The 20,533-nt window shown below is 35.4% G+C and overlaps 1 protein-coding gene across 1 annotated transcript; it reads right to left on the reverse strand.

The window, feature by feature from the left end:
• Window positions 1-2,579: 2,579 nt before the first annotated feature.
• Window positions 2,580-6,518, reverse strand: LOC122058977 (wall-associated receptor kinase 2-like). Its single transcript, XM_042621693.1, has 5 exons — window positions 6,479-6,518; window positions 5,731-6,378; window positions 5,155-5,328; window positions 2,925-4,104; window positions 2,580-2,834 (listed from the first exon to the last, which is right to left on the reverse strand). Exons 1-5 carry the CDS (start codon window positions 6,516-6,518, stop codon window positions 2,831-2,833), a joined length of 2,046 nt encoding a protein of 681 aa, XP_042477627.1. The 3' UTR covers window positions 2,580-2,830.
• Between the last annotated feature and the right edge of the window lie 14,015 nt (window positions 6,519-20,533).

Raw genomic sequence — 20,533 nt, forward strand, 5'->3', positions numbered from 1 at the left:
GAGAGAAGGAAGATGAGGTTATACTATATTGCAAAATTAGATCAGTAGACACTATAAGAATGGAAAGTAAAGAAATTCAATTACAAATTCTGTTTGTAACCTGCTTGGTTTCGAACTTTCTATTTTTTTTTTTCTTGCTAGGAATATATTCCATTACCAACCAAAAGAAAAAAAACTTCAATTGATCCCATAAGTCTGTAATTAACTAAGAAGAGCAAAAGGCCCAGACCAATTAAAATCCCCACTAAGACTAAAAGCTTTAATTGATCACATAAGCCTATAATTAACAAAGAAGAGCAAAATAATTTTATGAATGCATCTGAAAAATATGTGAAGAATCTCCAGGCTTTTCTAGATAAATATCAAGCCTTTTCTGGGAAAAAATTTTATCTAGAAAAGCAATTTGTTGTTTGGGAAGGTGGCGCCCCACAGGAAACAATATATCTCTTATCTGCTAGGCATCAAATCTGAGAGGCTTTCGACGAAGTATCTGGGCATAGAAATTTTCAAGGGAAGAGTGAGAGGTTCTCATGTGTTACCTCTGTTGGATAGTATAAAAAGAAGACTAGCTGGATGGAAGGGTAAACTGCTCTCAATGGTGGGAAGAGTGGAGTTGGTGCGATCAATGATCTCTAGTATCCCTATCCACAACTTTGCAGTTTATTGGTGGCCAGACCATTCCATCAAAATGGTGGAAATATGGATGAGCAATTTCATCTGGTCTGGTGATATGGAGGTGGCAAAGAAAATAGTGGTGAACTGGGACGATGTCTGCAAACCAAAACAGGAAGGGCGGTTAGGAATTCGCAGACTGCGTGATGTTAATTTTGCTTGCCTATCAAAATTGACTTAGCAGATTAAGCTTGAGGAGTTCTCCATGAGTAAATTCTTCTGGGGTCGTTTCCTAAAAGTAGATGGATCTCTGAAGTCTGACCATATCTCCTCTTCGATTTGGCCAAGGATAAAGAAAATCTGGAATTTTGCGTCTTCAAATGAGCAGTGGATAGTAGGTAATGGTCACAAAATTGATTTCTGGAAGGACAGGTGGCTGGACCAACCCTCCATTGAAGAAAGGCTAATGACTGATGGGGGTCACTGTGGGAATTTAAAAGCTAAAGTCTCTGACTTTATCTATAAGTCAAGATGGAGTTTTCCACAGGTAGCATTTGGCTTCATGAATGAACTAAGTTTATTCGTATTTCAGGAATGGAGGATGAGTGTCATCGGCGCCCTTCTTCAGCAGGGTTTTTTTTCCATAAATTCAGCCTGGGTGGTCTGTAGAAGGGGCTCACCTAAGGTGGGTTGGTCATCATTGGTATGGCAGTCTTCTATCCAACCGAGCCAACCTATTTTCAGATAAATGGCTTTAGACGAGAATGTGAAAAGGAGGGGTATCCCTCTGCCATCAAAATGTAATCTATGTGGTAAGTCGGAGGAGTCTAAAAACCATTCATTTTATGAGCGTAGTTTTTCCAGATCGATGTGGTCTCGGTTCTGTCAATGTTTTGGTGTGTTGAGGCCTATTTTTTCAAAGGAAGCTCAGCTGATATCTTAGTGGAAGCACCAAGCAAAATCACTGTCGTTGAAAGGGGTGTGGAATAAGGGGTTTGTGTTGATTCCTTTTTTCATCCGGATGGAGAGGAACTCAAGGCGGTATGAAGGTGTTAGTTCCTCTGAGCAGTTTTGCTTCTCTAGAATAAAAAAATGAAATTTGCTCTCAGATACTGGCCCATTCTGGGGTAGCTGTTTCGATTGAAGACTTGATGTGTGCTAGAAGGTTGGGATTTCCAGGGGTGCAGCGCAGGCAAAGAGAATTATTTGAAATTTTTTGGTGTCCTCCTTCGACAAGATGGGTGAAATTAAATTTAGACAGCGGCTCGCTGGGAAATACGGGAAAAGCAGGTGGGGGCGGTGTTCTTTGTAATGCGAAGGCGGATGTGATATATCACTACAGAGAGTTCCTCGGAATATGCACAAATTTTGAAGCAGAATTCTTGGCAATTATTGTAGGAATTGAAGCTGCAGACCGATTAAGGGCACAGAGTTTGTGGATTGCGTGTGATTCGGTCGCGGTGGTTCTTCTTTTGCAGAAAAAGAAAATCCCTAGGAAATTTCGCCAAAGATGGACAAACTGCTTGTCTTACCTTGAAGGGGTGGAGTGGAAGATCACACATTTCTTTCGTGAAGCTAATTCAATAGAGGATTTTTTGTCAAAGTCAGCTGCTCGTTTTGAAATCTCTTTTCCTGTGACATCCTGGCCGGCCTTGGTCAAGTTGGACCTGGACATGGATGCCTCAGGTCGTCCAAGATATAGACTTCATTAGCCCTTGATTTCTATTTTCTTTGCTTTGTGGAGGAGAGTTGGATCGATGGCTTTTTCTGCTGATGGCAATGCCGAAGATGGATTAAGTTCATCTCTGCTCTTCTTAGTTTATTTGATTGTGTTTCTTTTATGTGTTTTTATCCCTATTGTATTATATTTTTCCTCCTTATATTTTTAATACAAATAATATTCTAGCGGAAAAAAATAAATAAATAACAAAGAAGAGAAAAAGACCCAGACCAATTAAAATCCCCACTAAGACTAAAAGCCAAACCTTCCAAACTGTGATTAATTCTCACATTTTGACTATTACACCATAAATAAAGATAGACTCCAATCATTCAACAGAAACGGAGAAGTATAGAAAATCTAAGCCAACACTCCTAAACTCTCACTCCACATAATAAGAACATTTACAATCAAGAAAAGGCGCCACACAACTCCTTCTGGATCCAAGTGTAGAATAATAAGCCTTGAAGTGCTTAACTCACTAGCATGATTTTCCTCTCACCTACAAAAAGAAGAAAACTTATTAGAATAAAAACTAAACCCCTAAAATCTTCCCCCATTGTTATTTGTTAAAACTAGCACATACATTTACCTGCCATGTTCACAAAGATCATCAGCATCATTAAAACTATTACCAAATCCTATTTCAAAAACTGGATCTGTAGAGCTCGTCGATGGTCCACCTAGAGAAAAATCAGTCTCCTCCTGAACATGTTGTGATAATGGTTGCTCATACATCATTTTCAAAGAATCAAGATCCTTTGCAACTTCCTTCATTGCAGGCCTATCTTCCCTTCTTTCCTCTAGGCAGCTTCTTGCAATCTCAGCAGCTATTGTTAACTGTTGTCTATTCCCATCATCATCTACTATTGTTTCATCAAGAATATGAAAAAGATTCCCATCTTTAATTGTAGATACAAAGTAAATTGCAAGGGCTATCCATTCCCCAGATTCATTCATAAAAATCGGCTTTTTCCTAGTCAAAAGCTCTACAAGAACTACTCCAAAACTATAAACATCGCTTTTATCAGTTAGTTGGCCTGTAGGAAGACATTCCGGGTCTAAGTACCCATGAGTCCCTTGAAGCATTGTTGTCTTTTGAGTTTGATCAATAGGAACCAATCTTGAAGCTCCAAAATCAGATACTCTAGCACTGTATTTATCATCCAGTAGTATATTAGAAGACTTGACATCTCTGTGAAAGATAGGTACTGAATGAGAAGAGTGCAAATAGGCCAATGCATCGGCGGTTTCTGCAGCGATTCTTAAACGATTATCCCATGAAAGAAAAGTTGTTTTATTCTCGCTATGGATATGTTGGTAAAGGGTTCCATTGGAGACAAATTCATAAACTAACAAAGGAACCTCTGACTCTAGACAGCAACCCAAGAGCTTCACCACATGCCTATGATTGATTTGAGAGAGGATATCCACCTCATTTATAAACTGTATGATCTGGCCTTTGTCAACAGTTTTGGATCGCTTAATGGCAACAACTTTGCCACCAGGTAAGGTTCCTTTATAAACTGTACCAAACCCTCCTTGGCCAATTATTTGACTCTCATGGAAGTTATTGGTTGCCATCTTTAGCCCTTCTATGGTGAAAATCTGGGCAATATCTTCCCCTTTATATGAAGCTATTTGTTGCTGCAATAACATACCTCCATTTTGTTGGAAGAATTTTTCTCTAAGTTTGATGAGCCGTCTTTTCTTAATTGCCCAATACACAAGCCAAATGAAGATAGGTAGAGCTATGATGCAAACGATGACACCTGCTCAAATTAAAAACAGATTTTAGATGTATAATTAAACTTTTATAATCTATAACTTATCTGTTAACGTTACGGATTTTATTAGGGTAGGGGTGTGCAAGCCAACTAGTGATGGGTTGTAATGTCTGGCCACCCTCGGGCAGGGCTTCAAGCATAGGTTTACATCCATTCTTCAAATTCAATTTTGACACCCCTTTGTGTACAATGTTTGTAAGTATACAAATAAAAAAACCATGTATACACAACAACAACAAAAAAAAGTGTGTATACAAGTGAAAACCATGTAAACAAGATAAAATTTGAAGCAACAGGAGTGAGTTAAAAATATGGGAAAATTTTTCCAACAACGCCCACTCACATGTGTGGGCGTCCCACTCTTTCTATCTCTCTTCTCCCATGTAAAATGACCTCCCACCCCCTTCCCATTGGTCCTTGATGCATGAGCATTGTGGAAACCTTCTCCCGTAAGGCCCTATTTATTTGATGGAGAAAAGTGGAAAAAAGGTAAAATTAAAAAGGATGGAAAACTTGTACTTGTTTTCCACAAACTACAACAAATTCGTATTTGGATAAATGGGGTGGTAAAATTATCGGACAATGTCATTTAAGGGTCTGGGTTCTGTACCCACATTGGTAGACCCCACATAGGTAGCTACCAATGAAATAGAATCTCCCTTATTTATAATTGTGTCGGTTTAGATGGGAATTATGTTTCATTGGTAACTAGCCATGTGGGAGAGGACCCCAACTGGGTAGAGAATCATTTGGACTCGTCATTTAATCAAATAATTGTTGTCTGTTGATGTGGTACTTAACTTTTCCCACCACACTCACTTCCAAATTCTTACCAATTTTGGTAGAATTTTTTGTCGTAGAAAATTTTGGTAGGATTTAATGGAAAACTTGTTTGGTGTTTATCTCACTCCTCTCCTATATCTCTTTTTCCCATAGAATTCGAATCCATATACATTTCCTCTCTTTTTTATGGAATCTCACCCCACTAAAAAATTATTATAAGACAAACATTCAAAGAGGAAGAAAAAAAATTACCTGCAATAATTTTTGTCACTGGAATAGAAACCGTTTTGACACAGCGAGTCCCATTTTCAAAACCGTCACCATAGAAGCCTTTTGAACAATAGCAGCTATAACTCCCAAGAGTGTTTTTGCATATAGCATTCTTAGAGCAATTATTTTTTGTAGCGACTTTACATTCATCCACGTCTTCATCAAATCCAGCACCCAACAGTACACATACACAAGAACAGTGAGCAATAATATTGTTCTATAAAAGCTAAGAGAAGAAAGAACATGAACCCAAGGGGGTTTGGCCCATTAATTGGTGATTCTAAGGTTTCTGGATTCTCCACCTCCATGGTTAGTTAACGATGAAATAGAATCTTTCTTGTTTATAGCTATGTTTGTTAGGATGAAGATTCTGCTTCATTGGTAACTATCTGGCCATGTGAGGGAATACCCATGTGGGTAGAAGCGCTTCAAGAAGCGTCTTACCTGAATTTAAATCACCTTGGCACCACCTTATATGTTACTTGGGCTCCACCCTCTTCCGAGGGAGGGGAGATAAAGAGGGAACAATGCAAGTTAGGGTTGGTGGTTGAGAGTTACCTTGGCATCCGTCATGAAGGTAAGGATTCCCTTCATAACCTTTGGAACAAACGCAGCTGTAGCCAAAACCATTCTTGGAGGTGACACATTCGCTATTTTTGCATGCGTAAGTAGTTAGGTTTTTCACAGCTTCATCACAAGACTTTATATCCACTGCCCAGTCGTACACGAGAGGGACAGATCCGTTAACACTTGTGAAATTGAAGAGATCCGAGACTGAGAAGTTGAACCAGCTACTTTGAACAACGAAAGCGTAGCTACAAGGATTAAAACCAAAGACGTGGGTGTGATTTTCATAGGTCTCAAGAGATACATTGAAGCTTCCCAAGCCCTTCGGGATTGAGGTCTGGCAACAACCTATGCCCGTACAGGAACCATTGATCACATCAGATACGTTGCTGCAAATCATGCTACACCCACTCCGGAAGTTCCGGCCATTGTAACCGTCGATGTGAGAAATGGTGTCGCAACCCAGAGCTGTGAACTTATTCTCTGTATCAGACACGGTGAAAAGACTCGCGTCGTCGGTGGTTTTCGTATAACTTTGCAGCCGGTTAATCCGTTGACCCAACTTGTTGAAGCAATCTTTACTTATAGGAGAAAGTATATTGATTTGTCCTTGAAATGAAATTTGTAGAACTTGGAGGGCTGTAGTTGTCGTCGCAGATTAGCTGAAAATCATCTAATTCAGTATTTCTGTAACACTCTTTAGATCCGAAGCCAAAGGGGTAGGGAACAAGGACATCACCACATTTAGCAGAGCAATTGGGCTTTGCCAGTGGCGACATTAATGTTGCTACGTCTGGCCATAACAGGACGATGATGAAGAGGAGCCGAAGCAGCACGAGAAGACTACTCATGGCTTATGGCTTATTTCATTCATTTGGTGCTCGTTTGCTTCCCATCCAATTCTTTATATAGAGGTTATTGGTTTCGATGAAGGGGTGAGGAGAGAAGCATCCACCCGCCCGACTAGGCTTGACAGAGCTCGACCAATTGACTTGACCACTTGTCTTTCCAAGTCATTTGGTCTCTCTTTGTGGTGAAAGTAGCATCTTTATTATCTTGTGGGCCGCCCATAATTAAATTGGAAATGCTTTACTTGACCCTTTTTCATTTGGTTGGAGTAGAAAGAGAAAAAAAGAAAAAACAGACAAAATAAAATTTACATAACACAATATGTATTCTATAGTAGAGATGTAAACGATTCGAATATTGATCAAATATGGATTAAAAGTGATCGGAAATAGATACTCTCTGATGGGATATGAATATCCCTAAATGGATTCATATTCGAATTGAATTTGAATTTTTGACTAATTATTCATATCTTTGACTTGTAAGCTAGACCTTCCTCCCTAGGGGGGATACGGTTAGCTCTCAATCCCTGTCTCACAGTAGTCTTGGTCCAAGAATTTTTCTTTTTGTTTTTTTCAGTCTTTACAACCTATCAAATGTTTAAGAACCCTCAAGATCATCAATTACTTACTTTTTTTTTTTTATTATTAGTTGGATATTTATTTGGATCGATAGATTTTTTTCTGATTATTCAAATTTGAATCGAAATACTCCTAAATGAATACAAATACTCATAAATAAATACGAATATGGATTAAATTTAAAATTTTAAATATCCATTTACATCCTTATCTTGAGTGAGGAAATTAGTGTCGTCTCTATCTCTCTCTTTTAGGTGAAAGTAGTATCTTTATTATTAAGGAAGTTATTTACTTGTGAGCCACCCATTATAGGATTGTGAGTGCTTGACTGGGACCACTTGTCTTTCCAAGTCAAGTAAAAATAAATAAATAAAAGTTACTCATCACAACCCATGTCCCTTATCCATGTGGATAATTAATGCTTTTCTAGACTGACTCAATAATAAAGGGAAAAGCACTCTTGAGCATAGTTAGTAAATTCGGATTCGGGAATTATTCGGATGGAGAATTATTCGGAATAATTCGGACGATTAATTTAAGGATTCGGTCAAAAAAGCGGTCAAAAAATCTTATTGGGGTTTTTTTTTATTTTTTAAATTGTTTTTTTTTATTTTTTTATTTTTTATTTTTGGTTTTTTTTTTTAAAATAATGTTTAAATGGACCGAATAATTCGGTTTAATTCGGATTCGGTCCGAATTATTCGCGAATTATATTCATTTTTGAAAAAGTCGCGAATTTTAAAGAATTTTATTTTTAATTCGGATTCGATCCGAATTTTTGATAAAATTCTTTAAAATTCGGTTCGGCCGAATAATTCGCGAATTATTCGTCCGAATTGCTAACTATGCTCTTGAGCGGTGGTATTGGATACACCAACACATCTAAAAAACATCCCTTACAGTGAAATGATTTTTTTTTTTTTTTAATCATAAACTCTCCTCTCCTGTTGTGGATATGCATATGTGTACTCTATCCGATTTGGAATCCCTTCTCCTTCAATGAAATACTTGTTCATGTGTCACCTTGCAAAATGGAAATAAATTAGAATTCTCAATTCTCTGCAACATTTAGGCGATGAAATATATTCAGAAAAAAACAAATCATAATGATTTTTACCTCCATTCCCAAACATATTTTCATGTTTTGCAATAGATGTATCAAAATCATTCTTATCAACGTATCTTTTTTCTCGCTATTTTTGATTAGTTTGGTGCTTACTACATTGTATATATATTTGGGTCTATTATATTTACTAAAGTAAAATTATAATTATGTGAGAATTAGGTTTTGAGAGTTCCTATATATTCCATGTTCAATTTCTACGAATTTACTTCCATGTTGCAGTGTTGGTGCAATAAGGACATGAAGAAGGAGAAGACTCTTCACATAAAAACAAAAGACAAAAGAAAAGAGGTTGGGTAAGGGGATTCTCTCACATCATTATAGAATATGATTAAGAAAAGTAAACAGAATCATGTGGGTAGTAGTCCCATGTTTAGGGGGGACAAATCAAAATTAAATTTGGCTTGGGCACGAAGCCCAAGGGGAAGATACATTTTTGGATTTAAAAGATGAGGTTACTACATGGTGTGTTTACAAATTACGAAGAAAGCCTAGGGATTGAGTTTGTATGAAGGAGGAGAACGTTTAGGCGGTGTTTGTTGGCCAAGAGAAGAAAAGAAAAGAAAAATAATCTAAAAAATAGAAAAAAAGAAAAGAAAAAAAAATTATGTTTGGTTACCTATGGAAAAATAGAAAAGAAAAGTTTTTCTATTTTCCTGTGCTTTCTTGTGTTTTAAGCAAGCAACATTCCCAAGGTGAATTTTAAAATTCAAAAAAATTCAAGACATACCAAACATAATGAGAATTCTTAAACCAAGAAAATAGTACAATATTTGTACTTTTTTATTCTCTTTTCTTTTCTTCTATTGGCTATCAAACACAGCTTTGGGCATCGTTTGACAACGTTCTGTTTCTGTCGTTTTTACGTTTTCTTGTTCCTAGAAACGGAGAAATAGCTTAAAAAGCATTTGATAAAGTTGTTCCATTTCACCAGTTTCTAGAAACATAAATCAAAATTTATGCATATTTAAAATTTTAGAAACGACTTTGACGAAACAAGTCTGACTTGTTTCATCGTTTCTAGAAATGAATTTGAGAGGAAAAAAAAAAACTGTTGTGCCCAATAAATCTCTCAACTATTTAGACCTAAAAAGAAGCAACAGAACCCTCTCTCCCTTTTGAGCATCCGATGATACTATCGGGTTTTTTAGTGGCATTATGTCTACAAAAAATGTTTCAAGAAATAGGTTTATCAAACACCAAAAAATCCGTTTCTATTTCCGGAAACGTGAAAAGTCGTTTCTGCTGTTTCTAGACACAGAAACAGCGGACTTTATCAAACGATGCCTTAGTAAGCAAGTTCTATTACGGGTTTTGGTTTGTACAAAAATTCTAATTTTGTACAAAGGGTGCACAACGGAAGGCATGTGTTCCTTGGGTTTTTCGTAGTTTTGAACTCAGTGGGAAGGACAAAATGGGTAGATTCCGCTCTATTGGATACATTTTTGGATTTGAAACGATGAGGTTACTACATGGTATGTGTACAATACATGACAAAAGAAGGCTAAGGGACTAAGTTTGTATGAAGAAGGAGAAAGAGTGAAATGAAAAGATTTTTCCCCGTTTCCTGAGCCAGTTTTGTTATGGGTTTTGGTTTTGTATGGAAATTCTGATTTCGCAAAAAGGGTGTGCAACAGAAGGCAGATGTTCCTAAGTTTTTTTTTTATAGTTTTTCAGTGGGAGGGATAAAACGGGTAGATTCCACTCTATTGGTTTTGATTAGGAAGGTTCATACAAGATCAACGATAATCAAGTATATTGAGGTTGATGACGGGCACGAGGTTAAAATCTTGTTAACATGATAGTTGTGAAGAGTTCAAATCTTCATATAACTCTTCAATGGTCATAATGAATTCACCTTGTAGCAACAACAGGTGAAAAGTATTCTTAGACAAGAGGCGATAGTCAAGGTTCTTAGAAAGAAATCAGAAAAACCAGAAAATATGATGAATGATGAGTGGCTAGAGTTGAGGGATTAGCAAAAAATATGATATAATTTTATCTGGCGGATAACACTTTTCGGAAGGTCATTGGGTTGGTGGATCTAGAGGGAGTTTGGGCAAAGTTGGAGTACAGGAACAAGTCCAGGTAATTGACAAATCGGTTATTTTTTAACATAAAAAAAACATGATCTTCCATTGTCAATGGAAGCAAAATTTAAGATGCATCTAGATGAGTTCAACATGTTACCAACGGCATTGTAGGCTCTAAATGTCAAGATCGAAGAAGAAGACAATGCACTTCTCTTGTTGGAATCTCTATATATCCAATTAGGTAAGATATCTCTCTCTCTCCTCGACCTCCTCAGTAACTAAAGTCTTAACCACTAGGCTAAGTGCTTAAATTCTAATAACTCCACAAATAAAAATATAAGAGTCATAACAGGTACACATGCTATACTTAGAAAAATATTATTATTGCAACCATGCTCCAACATTGAAATCAAGTAATGTAAACTAGTATTCTACTTCAAATTAACGTGATTGCGCAACAAAAATCAACTCTTAAGTTAGTCAACAGTATCAAATATTCTGACAAGGAGTGAAAAGTTAAAATTACCCTTGTCCTATGAGAAAAGGGTATTACAATGTGTGTCTAAATCTGTGTGTGTGTGTGTGTGCGTGTGCGTGTGTGTGTGTGTCTGAGTGTGTCTGAATGTGAGTCTGAATGTGTGTCTAAGTGAGTGTGTGTCTTGGTGTGTGTGTCTGTGTCTGAGTGTCTGATTGTGGGAATTTGAGTGAGTGTGTGTCTGTAGGTGTGTGCCTGAGTTTGAGTGTCTGAGTGTGGGTGTGTTTTTTCTGAGTCTGAGTTTGAGTGTGTGTATGAGAGAGAGAGAGAGAGAGAGAGAGAGAGAGTGTGTGTGTGTGTCTGAGGGTGGGTGCATGTGTTTGAGTGTGGGTGTGAAAATCTTCTGTAGTGAGAGGTGAGCCTCTAGCGGCTGGAGGTGCATGACCAAATCCTCCCAGCCATTGGATACTCACTGCACCTCACCATTTGCCGAGAATCTAGACTCGTCTATGTAAGTGCATGTAAGACAAACTTTGTAAATGTTTTTTTTTTTTTTTCTCTGTAAGATTGGTTTAAAAGGTTCTTTTCCTTTCTCTCCATCGTTAGAAGATATGGTTGTTGGTACTGTTAGAAAGTTTGATGGTGGTGCTAACCAGCTCTCCATAGATGAATAGAAACACTTCATACACATCCGTGGGTTGCCCAGATGGTTAGGGTGAATTGGAGATCGTGTGGATAGGTGCACGGTCTAAGGTTCGATTCCCCATCTGTGCATATGTGATTTAAGTGGAGACCGTGGCGGTGGGTTGCTGCTCTAGTCTCCCCAAAGATTAGTCGAGGTGCGCGTAAGCTGGTCTGGACACCTTAGTTAACAAAAAAAAAAAGAATAGCAGCACTTCATACCTGAGCACACTCTCGAGTGCTTCAACTTCTTTGATTCCAACGGATGAATTCCTTGAAAAGATTGGATCGTCCTCAAGCTACTGATCTGTGGTCTCAGTTGTTTTTATTGTCTTTCTCAGAGTATTGAGCCACCTGCGATATTCAATCCGATTTTAATTATCTCTCAACACTCTATAGTGAAGACCGTCGAAAGAAACTAACATTTGCTCTTTCTTTGTGGTATCATTTATTGAACCAAGATTTCAAGTTTTCCACTCTCTTAAAAATATATGTTGTGACACTTCAGATTCTATGATCGTTTATTGACCATTTTTCTATTTAAAGCTTCTAGTCTATCTCATAGAAGACGACTTCTTTCCTTTTCTACTCTAACTCAACGATACTCATTTCCAGCTTATTTTCTTTAAAAAAAAAAAAAATCCATCTTTTTCTATGGAGGATAGTAGTAAGTTGGGATGGGATGTAAATGGATATTCGAAAATTCATAACTGATCTATGTTTGAATATGTTGAGGTGTTTTCAAATCCAGAATTTTGGTTTTCGAACAATATTCAAATCCATCAGAAAGATAATCGGATTTGGATATTTCCATTTTGGATCAAATAATATCCGATTAATTAACTATATGATTGTAAAATGTGATTAATTTTTAATATTTTTAAAACACATATGATATTGGATATTTTGGTAATATTTTGGCACCTTTCTAAGAATGGGCATTGGACAGCAGTTTATTTCCAATGAAGTTGGTAATTGAAAATCGATCGACATAGGTCAGATTGGTTTATTAAGGTTTACTAATTGGATAGTTTATTGGATCATATATAGGTCAGGGATGTCCAAATAATTAACCCATTTTATAAATTCTGTTGGATATCGGATGGGATTCGGTAAATGGATTTGGATTCGAATAATAGTGGGTCCGAGTCAGAACCGAACTATTTACATCCCTACTAGCAAACCTAGTATGAATATTCTTCCTTTGCCACCAAAGTATTATGACATCATCTTTCGATTTACTGTTTAAAAAAGCTGCTTATGAGAACATTTATATGAAATCCAAAATAAAACTTTTGTCAAATCATATCAGCAACCTGAATCAAAGGATTCTTCAAGCAAGAGAAAAGTTCAACAAGGACAAGAATATTGCAGATGAGGCAGTATCCTTTGTTAGGATTTTTATGTGGGCTTAACTGATACCGATTGATCAATTGGGTCCAAGCAATTATAGATCCACTCTGATTAGGAAACTCTTAGTCCATCCATTGTGGGGATGAATTAGGGTTTTAGAGATTCTATTATAAATAGAAGCCAATGGTCCCTGCAACGGTCACTTTTACCTTCATGGTTTTGAAAGCACGGACTCATCCCCTCACTGAAAGACTGCAGAAGATCTTAGCAGATGGAACTCCACTAAGTAGTTCTTCATTGTCATCTTCATGAGAGTAATATTCAACCACATGGAATAGAGGTTTGTGATCAATATTCATGGGATTCTAAACTTACACATGTATTCCTCTACTCCCATTGATTATCATAGATGGGACAAATCTAATGTTTGAGAATTCTTAAGACCCCAAAAAATCGTTTAAGGACTACACCCATGATTTATCTCTTTTATAATTCTTGTATTTTAAATACTATGGAGTTGTTCATATGATTCTATATATTAGAATCCCCAACAATTGGTATCAAAGCCAACCCCTATGATGCTAGAATGAAGAAAAATCGATTAAAAATAGATTTTATATGGGGTTTTGGTCCCAAATCTATGAAAATCACCATTTTACCATGATCTAAAGATCCCAGATGGAAAAACTTTTTTCATGAAAGTTGTAGAAGACGAGGAGACGGACACGGCGGTATATGGCACGTCATCGGAGTCAGCCAGACTCACTGCCAGAATCCGATAACCGGAGGAAAAAAAAATGAAAGTTAATGTCTACTACTTTTCTTTGAGTTTTTATTCACAAGTTCCTATGGTATTGAAGTAGTTAGTAGGTTCTTTTCTAACCTATTGGTTCAAGGTTCAAGCATTGTTGAGAGCAAAAGTTAAATAAAATTTATTTTTTGACATGACTATAAATATCTCAACTCGATTAGGGTTTTCGAGTTGGACTTAGTTGACTTGGTTGACTATCTAATGGGTTGGTTTGACCAGGTTGGTTTGACCGGATTGATCCATTGTGTTAACCCATAGACCCAATGGTCTTGTTGACTAACCCAATCAAAGTTTGACGTTGACTTTTGACCGACCCACTGGTCCATACTTTGACCCATGGATCAAATTTTTTACCCATTTGGGTTGACCCACGACCCACTTGCTTGAACAGGTTCAGTTCATCCCGGTTTGGTCTGGCTCGATTTGGTTTGGTTCACACCCAAAGCTAAAATCAATTTCTGGCAGTATGCTTTAAATTGATCGTACAGGCTCATACAGATGAATTTTTTGGCGTAGTTTTTTTGCGTTGAATCCAATTTTTTGGCGTTGAATCTAGTTTTTTGTGTTCTTCGTTTTGATGTATTATGAGCCTAATTTTGAGAAATGTTTAGGGACTATTTTGCAAAAATTACAAGTATGGGAGTTTTGGTATCCTCCTTTGTATTTCTCTTAATTGGAAGAAATAAAAGAAAACCAATCTATACATCACTTGCATGTCAGCATAGGAACTAATTTTTTGGCTAACGAAAAATCATGCCTTTGTTTACATATGATTTTTATGTTTAAATAATTCACAAATTTAAACTACCAAGTGTAGTTGCAAGCTATTACAATAGAATGGATGGAACCCACCAAAGTGGTAAAATTCAAAGTTACTGCAATAGGTCTGAAGCTCAAAGGTTTTGTCTTATTTTCAAAGACACAGAAAATTGTTGGCAGGAATTAGGTAATACTCACTCAAATGCCACATTATCAAAGATAAGTATAAATACAAGTATACTATAGACAGACCTTAACCTAGAGGTTGTTATTCACCCAAAAGTGGAAGTAATTTTCGAAGTTGAAGAGCTCCCATAGTCATTGCAGTTTTTTAGTGGACCAGTGCATTCCAAACCCAAAGGTTAGGAATGTAGTTACGGTTGACACTCTTGTTATGTTTAATTATTAGCATTGTAATAGTGTTTTTAATTTCAATGATATTACATGCTTAGGATATATACACGCCTTTATTGTATGTTGGATTAATCATTTTCCTTGTGATAAACCATTAAACTATATATCTGTAAAAGTGGTTTGAGGATATTAAGGTGTACATGTGCCTCAAAGACCTAGTTTTCTGTACTAGGAAATCCAAACCAAAAGTATGGTATTGTGCTTTTAAAGCAAAAAATAAAAAATAATAATAATAAATAATAAAAAAAACCCTAAAATGTATTGGACAATTGATCAATGGCAATAGGATGGATGAGTATTACATGGCTATGACCATAAGGTTATAGGTTTGTTTCATGTGTTATTTTTGCAATCTAATTGGGCTAATTCGGATTGATTGTGTTATATTAGTACCGATTTTGATCAATCCAATACCAAGTTCTTAAACACTGCCATTGACTTTGAAAACCTATTTATGAATATTAATTGATTAAAATGTGTGTTTTTCTTTAGTTTTGGGCCTATGCGAACAAGTTTTTGTCTAATTCACATATAAATGAATTTGTGCTTTCAAATAAATAGATTAATTTATAACTGGTCAAACCAGGTGGGAGGATAGAATTATGGATCTTAAGTTATTTTATGTGGCTCGACCAGTGGGAGGATAAATTTGGTATACTAGGTTGCTAGTGGAGGATATTACTAGTGGAAAGTCAATATGCTAGGTTGCTAGTGGGAAGATAAATTCAATATACTAGGCTGTTAGTGAGAGGATAAATTTAGTGTACTATATTGTTTTTAACGCAAAAGGACTATTTTTGAATGTGAGCTTTCGCACATGATATGCTGCACAGTACATTTCTATGAAGCTATGAAATGATTGGGTGGAAGCCACCAAAGTGGCACATCTTATTCTTTCATAGTTTTTTCAAGCGTAGCAAAGTTGGTGACATTTACCCAAATATGATATCTCCAAGTTAAAGAAAATACATGTATGGAAAGGACTGTAACCTAGAGATTTCTAAGCTCATAGGTGATAAAAATAATTGTATTTTCACTTCTTTTTTTGGGCTAAAAGTCAGCAAGAGAATAGTGTTAATAGTGAGGAAAGAGAGAGAAATACAGTACAGAGTGACCATTGGATCAATATTCCATCTTCAGCATTGCCATTAGTAGAGATAAAGATCCAACCAAAAGAAAATTACAATAGAAACTTACATAAATTGATACCTCGGTCTCTCTCACATAAACTGATACCTCGGTCTCTTTTAAAAGTCTCAATTTATATCATAATTTATAAAGGCTGGAGGACGGTTCCAAAACATAGAGCTTCTATTTCTTGTAGCATGCTTCGAAAAAAAAAAAAGTAATTGTATTTTCACAGTAAATTTAGATTTACAAGAGGACCAGTGCATTCTTAGCCCAAAGGATAGGAATGTAGTTAACGTTGTGACTCTTGTGTGTTTTATCTGCTAAATGTACATTTCTTGTATAGTTTATATGCTAGATGTACATAATAAATTTTCTTGCCCGGTTATTTGGTGTGTATATTTCATACTTGAGACTTTTAGGGTTACTTGATCTGGTTTAGCTCTCAGGGAACCCAACACAGGTGTTGTCATTGATCAAAGCACAACTGAAGAGAAATAGGAACAATTTTGTTACCCTATTAAGTTTATAATGATTTTGGAGTAATTTTAGAATGATTGTGTCTTAAATCCTGTTCTCTGAACTATTTATGTACATTTACGCTTCATTTGTTTGTGTTGTCCCTGGTTGTGTAAGAAACACATTATAGCATACACTTATATACATATATTCATCTCTAACGTGGAAAACATGATAAGAATGACTGAAACCCACCAAAGTAGTACATTTAGTTCAATTATGTATTTTTCAAAGTAAATGTGACATTTGTCTAAAAGTGATGCCACCCAAATTTATGGACAAAGTGCTCAAAAGTCTTTTTTTTTTTTTTTTTTTTTGACATTGGTGTTATTGAGGTTTTTGATATGCTTGATTAGTGGGAGTTTTATGATCTCATTTAACCAAAGATATCATGGTGGCGACAGCCAAAGTTTAAAGATAGTAAAAGTCAAAGTTTAAAGGCGGTGTCTGCTAAGGTTTATTGGCAGTGCTTAGCCAAAGTAATTGATAGTAAGTCAAGATAATTGATGGTATTTAGCCAAAGTTCATTATAATATGTAGTATTTAGCCAAATTTTATGATTTATGACAGTATTTAGCCTAAATCCAAGGAAGTGGTGGTTTACCACAGACGGTTTGCCAAAGTTTGTGATTTATGGTGGTATTTAACTAAATTCATGGTAGTGGTGATTAACCATAGGCAGTATACCAAAGTAAGATATTAATTCAAGAAAATGGTGGTTTGCCTAAGTATTGATTAATATCAAAGTTTACTACCTGTGAGGTTTTCAAGATAGGCTGATCTTTAGATCAGAAAAATACCTATAAGAAAAGATATATTTCATGTGATCACAACTATGATATCAGTTTCTTATATAAATAAATAAATATATATATATATATATATATATATGTTTCCAGGTGATTTGAATTGATAGTTTTCTATTGTTTGTAATATTAGATAGTTATATGCTGTATATTGAGGTATATTTTCTACTATTGTTCAATAATAGAAATTACTAATTGAATCAAAGTTTGTTTGAGTGGTGTTCAACTTTGAGATTATTTGGCCGGGTGTCAATGGAAAGACATCAGTATCAGTGTAGCATAAGTGGGAGATTGTTAGGACTTTTATATGGGTTTAACTGTTATCGATTGATCCATTGAGCCCAAGCAATTATAAACACACTCTGATTAGGAAACTCCTAGCCCAATACATTATAGGAATGAATTAGGGTTTTAGAGATTCTATTATAAATTGAAGCTAATGGTCCCTACAGCTGTCAGTTTTACCTTCATGATTTTGGAAGCACAGACTCCCCTCACAGGAGTAGTGCATATGTGAGAAAATTCCAAGGATGAAAGATTGCAGAAAATTTTAGCTAATGGAACTCCACTAAGTAGTTCTTCATTGTCATCTTCATGGGAGTAATATTCAACCACATAGGATAGAGGTTCGTGATCAATACTCATGCGATTCTAAACTTACACACAGGTATTCCTCTACTCCCATTGATTATCATAGATGGGACAAATCTAATGTTTGTGTATTCTTAAGATCCCAAAAATTATTGATCTTGGTTTAGGGATTAAACACATGGTTTATCTCTTTTATGATTCTTGTATTTTAAACACTATGGGATTGTTCATATGATTCTATGGATTAGAATCCCCAACATCCTTTACCAACAAGGATCGAAAAGAAATTGTAGTTTTGAAGTTGGAAAGCCTTGAAACAAGCTGAGTATCTGAAGCTGTGGATTTATGAAATTGAAAAACAAGATGATTAGAAAATAGATTTTGTCCCTAATCAAGAAGCTTTTTAAAAATCTATCTATATGATGTTTTGTACTCTTTATCTAGTTTCTGCTCATTGCATGAGCATTCTCTCTAAAGGACTTGGATTAGTTTTTCTATCTTTTTGTTGAACCTCTTATGGGTTTTTCTTCTCTGGAAGTTTCTGATGTACTAGGAACTCTTCTAATTAAAGTCTATCTTTAGAAGTTCTGAATGGTGTGCTTTAATTATCTTTTTCTTGAATATTTTATGTTATTTCTTATTTGAATGTGTTTTGTTTGAGCTGCTGTTGAAAGCTCATTTTTATTCTCTAGTTCTACAATTTTAATTAGTACTGTGTGTTTTTTTAATTTACATGTATTTGTATTTTTAGGCTATTTTTGAGTCTCATAAAAATGTCTTGAGTTTGCATCATTTTAGAATCATGTAAAGTTATTGAGTCTTAATAATATTACATTTAATTTTTTTTTTGGTAGAATATTACCTTTGGTTTGAATAAATGCATGTAATTCAAAAATATGACTCTGATACGATAGGATACATGTATCAAATTCTCTTAATATCTTGCATCTTTTCAATACGATACGAATTGTAAAATTACCCCTCCAATATAGTATCCGATACCAATACTTAAAACCTTGAATGTAGTGTTAAGTTTTGAACTCAACACACACCCAAGTCGGTTTTAAGAAGGCAAAAAGTAAAGAAACACTTTTAATCCCACATTGCTCACAAACAAGAGTGAGGACTAGTGTGTGTGTGTATATTTATATATATATTAGTAAACTCTTTGCAAATATCTTAATTTTTAACAATTGAAATGGCCGAGACTCTAAACTAATGGTTTTTTGTCTCTTCAACGGACTAAAGATTCTAATGCAATTGATTCTTCACAATGTTTTACTATCCCGTTGGTTGAACCTCAATTTATAATATCAAACCCAAGAGAAAGCAGCCATTAGAGATGACAACATTTGAAAAAACAATCAAGATATAATCCATACATCTTATTTTATACACCTAGTTAATTCAAAATTTCCTTTCAATTCATCCCCAAAATATAAGAACCAGCTACATGATTATGTTATTTTTTTCATTATTTAATTTCGCAGTACATGTTTCTCTTCTTGTAAACTTTCACTTGCATTTGCACTTGTGGGTGGTGGCATATTTCAATTTTAACAATTATTTAAACTAAATATTAAATAGTTTTTACAATTTCGAGAGAAAATGAAGATATATTAGAGGAAATTGTCAAATCGGTAATTTAATTCTGTGGGCACTCACAGACTTTCCCAATGCAAGGCTCCAATGTCACCTTCGTTCTCCCTGGCTACTCTGGTGTTCCTCTGTGGACTCGTCTATCTGTGTTTCGTGCTAATTGCGGAAGTCCAAAAAACAACTCATTTCAGTGGAGAGAGAGAGAGAGAGAGAGAGAGAGAGGTTGTGACCGGTAGGAATGAGGAATAAAGCAAAATATATGAATGGGAGTGGGAAAGGAAGTGTCCTTTGGCTTGAGGTCTTTTTATTTAAGGGACATTGGTTTAATCCTAAAATAGAGGGATAAGAATCCCTCCAATTAGTGATACACATGTGGAAGTAAGAAAAATTAGGATGTCCAACTATTTGTAGGTCTTATGGTCTCATTTCTAAAAACAATATGATGGTTGAGTGATTAATAATTCAATAACAGTAGGGACAATTTTGTCTAATGAGAAAACATACCAAAAAGTTGAAGTACATACTTTTAAAAGTAGTATAATATAATATGATAAATCATATTATCATACTATCATACTATTATATAAGTGCATGTACTCATGTTTCCTGTTAATCTTTTTTTAAACTATTTTATCGTTCCTTCAAATTTAAATACCTTAACTTTTTTATTATCATTTTTCTTCAATTTATTATTATTATTATTTTTTTTTTTACCCTTGTTATTTCTCAATCTTTAACGTTTACATTTATAAAAAAGAAAAATATTATAGTTTCTTTATTTGTATCTCTCCCACCCACTATTAGTTAAAATGGGAATGGTAAAAAAACAAAAATGTACGGTATGTGTTTTAAACAGATAAAAACGATGAATGGTACGGTCAAAAAAATGTCAAAAAAAAAGGGAACGGCAAACGGACGAAAACGAATGGTACGAATATTAAACGCGTAGTTTTCAAAAAAACGAAACCAAAAAAAGGACAGTATACCCATGCAATTTAAGAGATTATTACCAGTATACATACATCTAATGTTCCAAAAGCTCTGGGAATCCCAAGATAAAATAGCCCAATGG

Source organism: Macadamia integrifolia, chromosome 13 (genome assembly GCF_013358625.1).
Source record: "Macadamia integrifolia cultivar HAES 741 chromosome 13, SCU_Mint_v3, whole genome shotgun sequence".
Taxonomy (NCBI): Eukaryota; Viridiplantae; Streptophyta; class Magnoliopsida; order Proteales; family Proteaceae; genus Macadamia; species Macadamia integrifolia.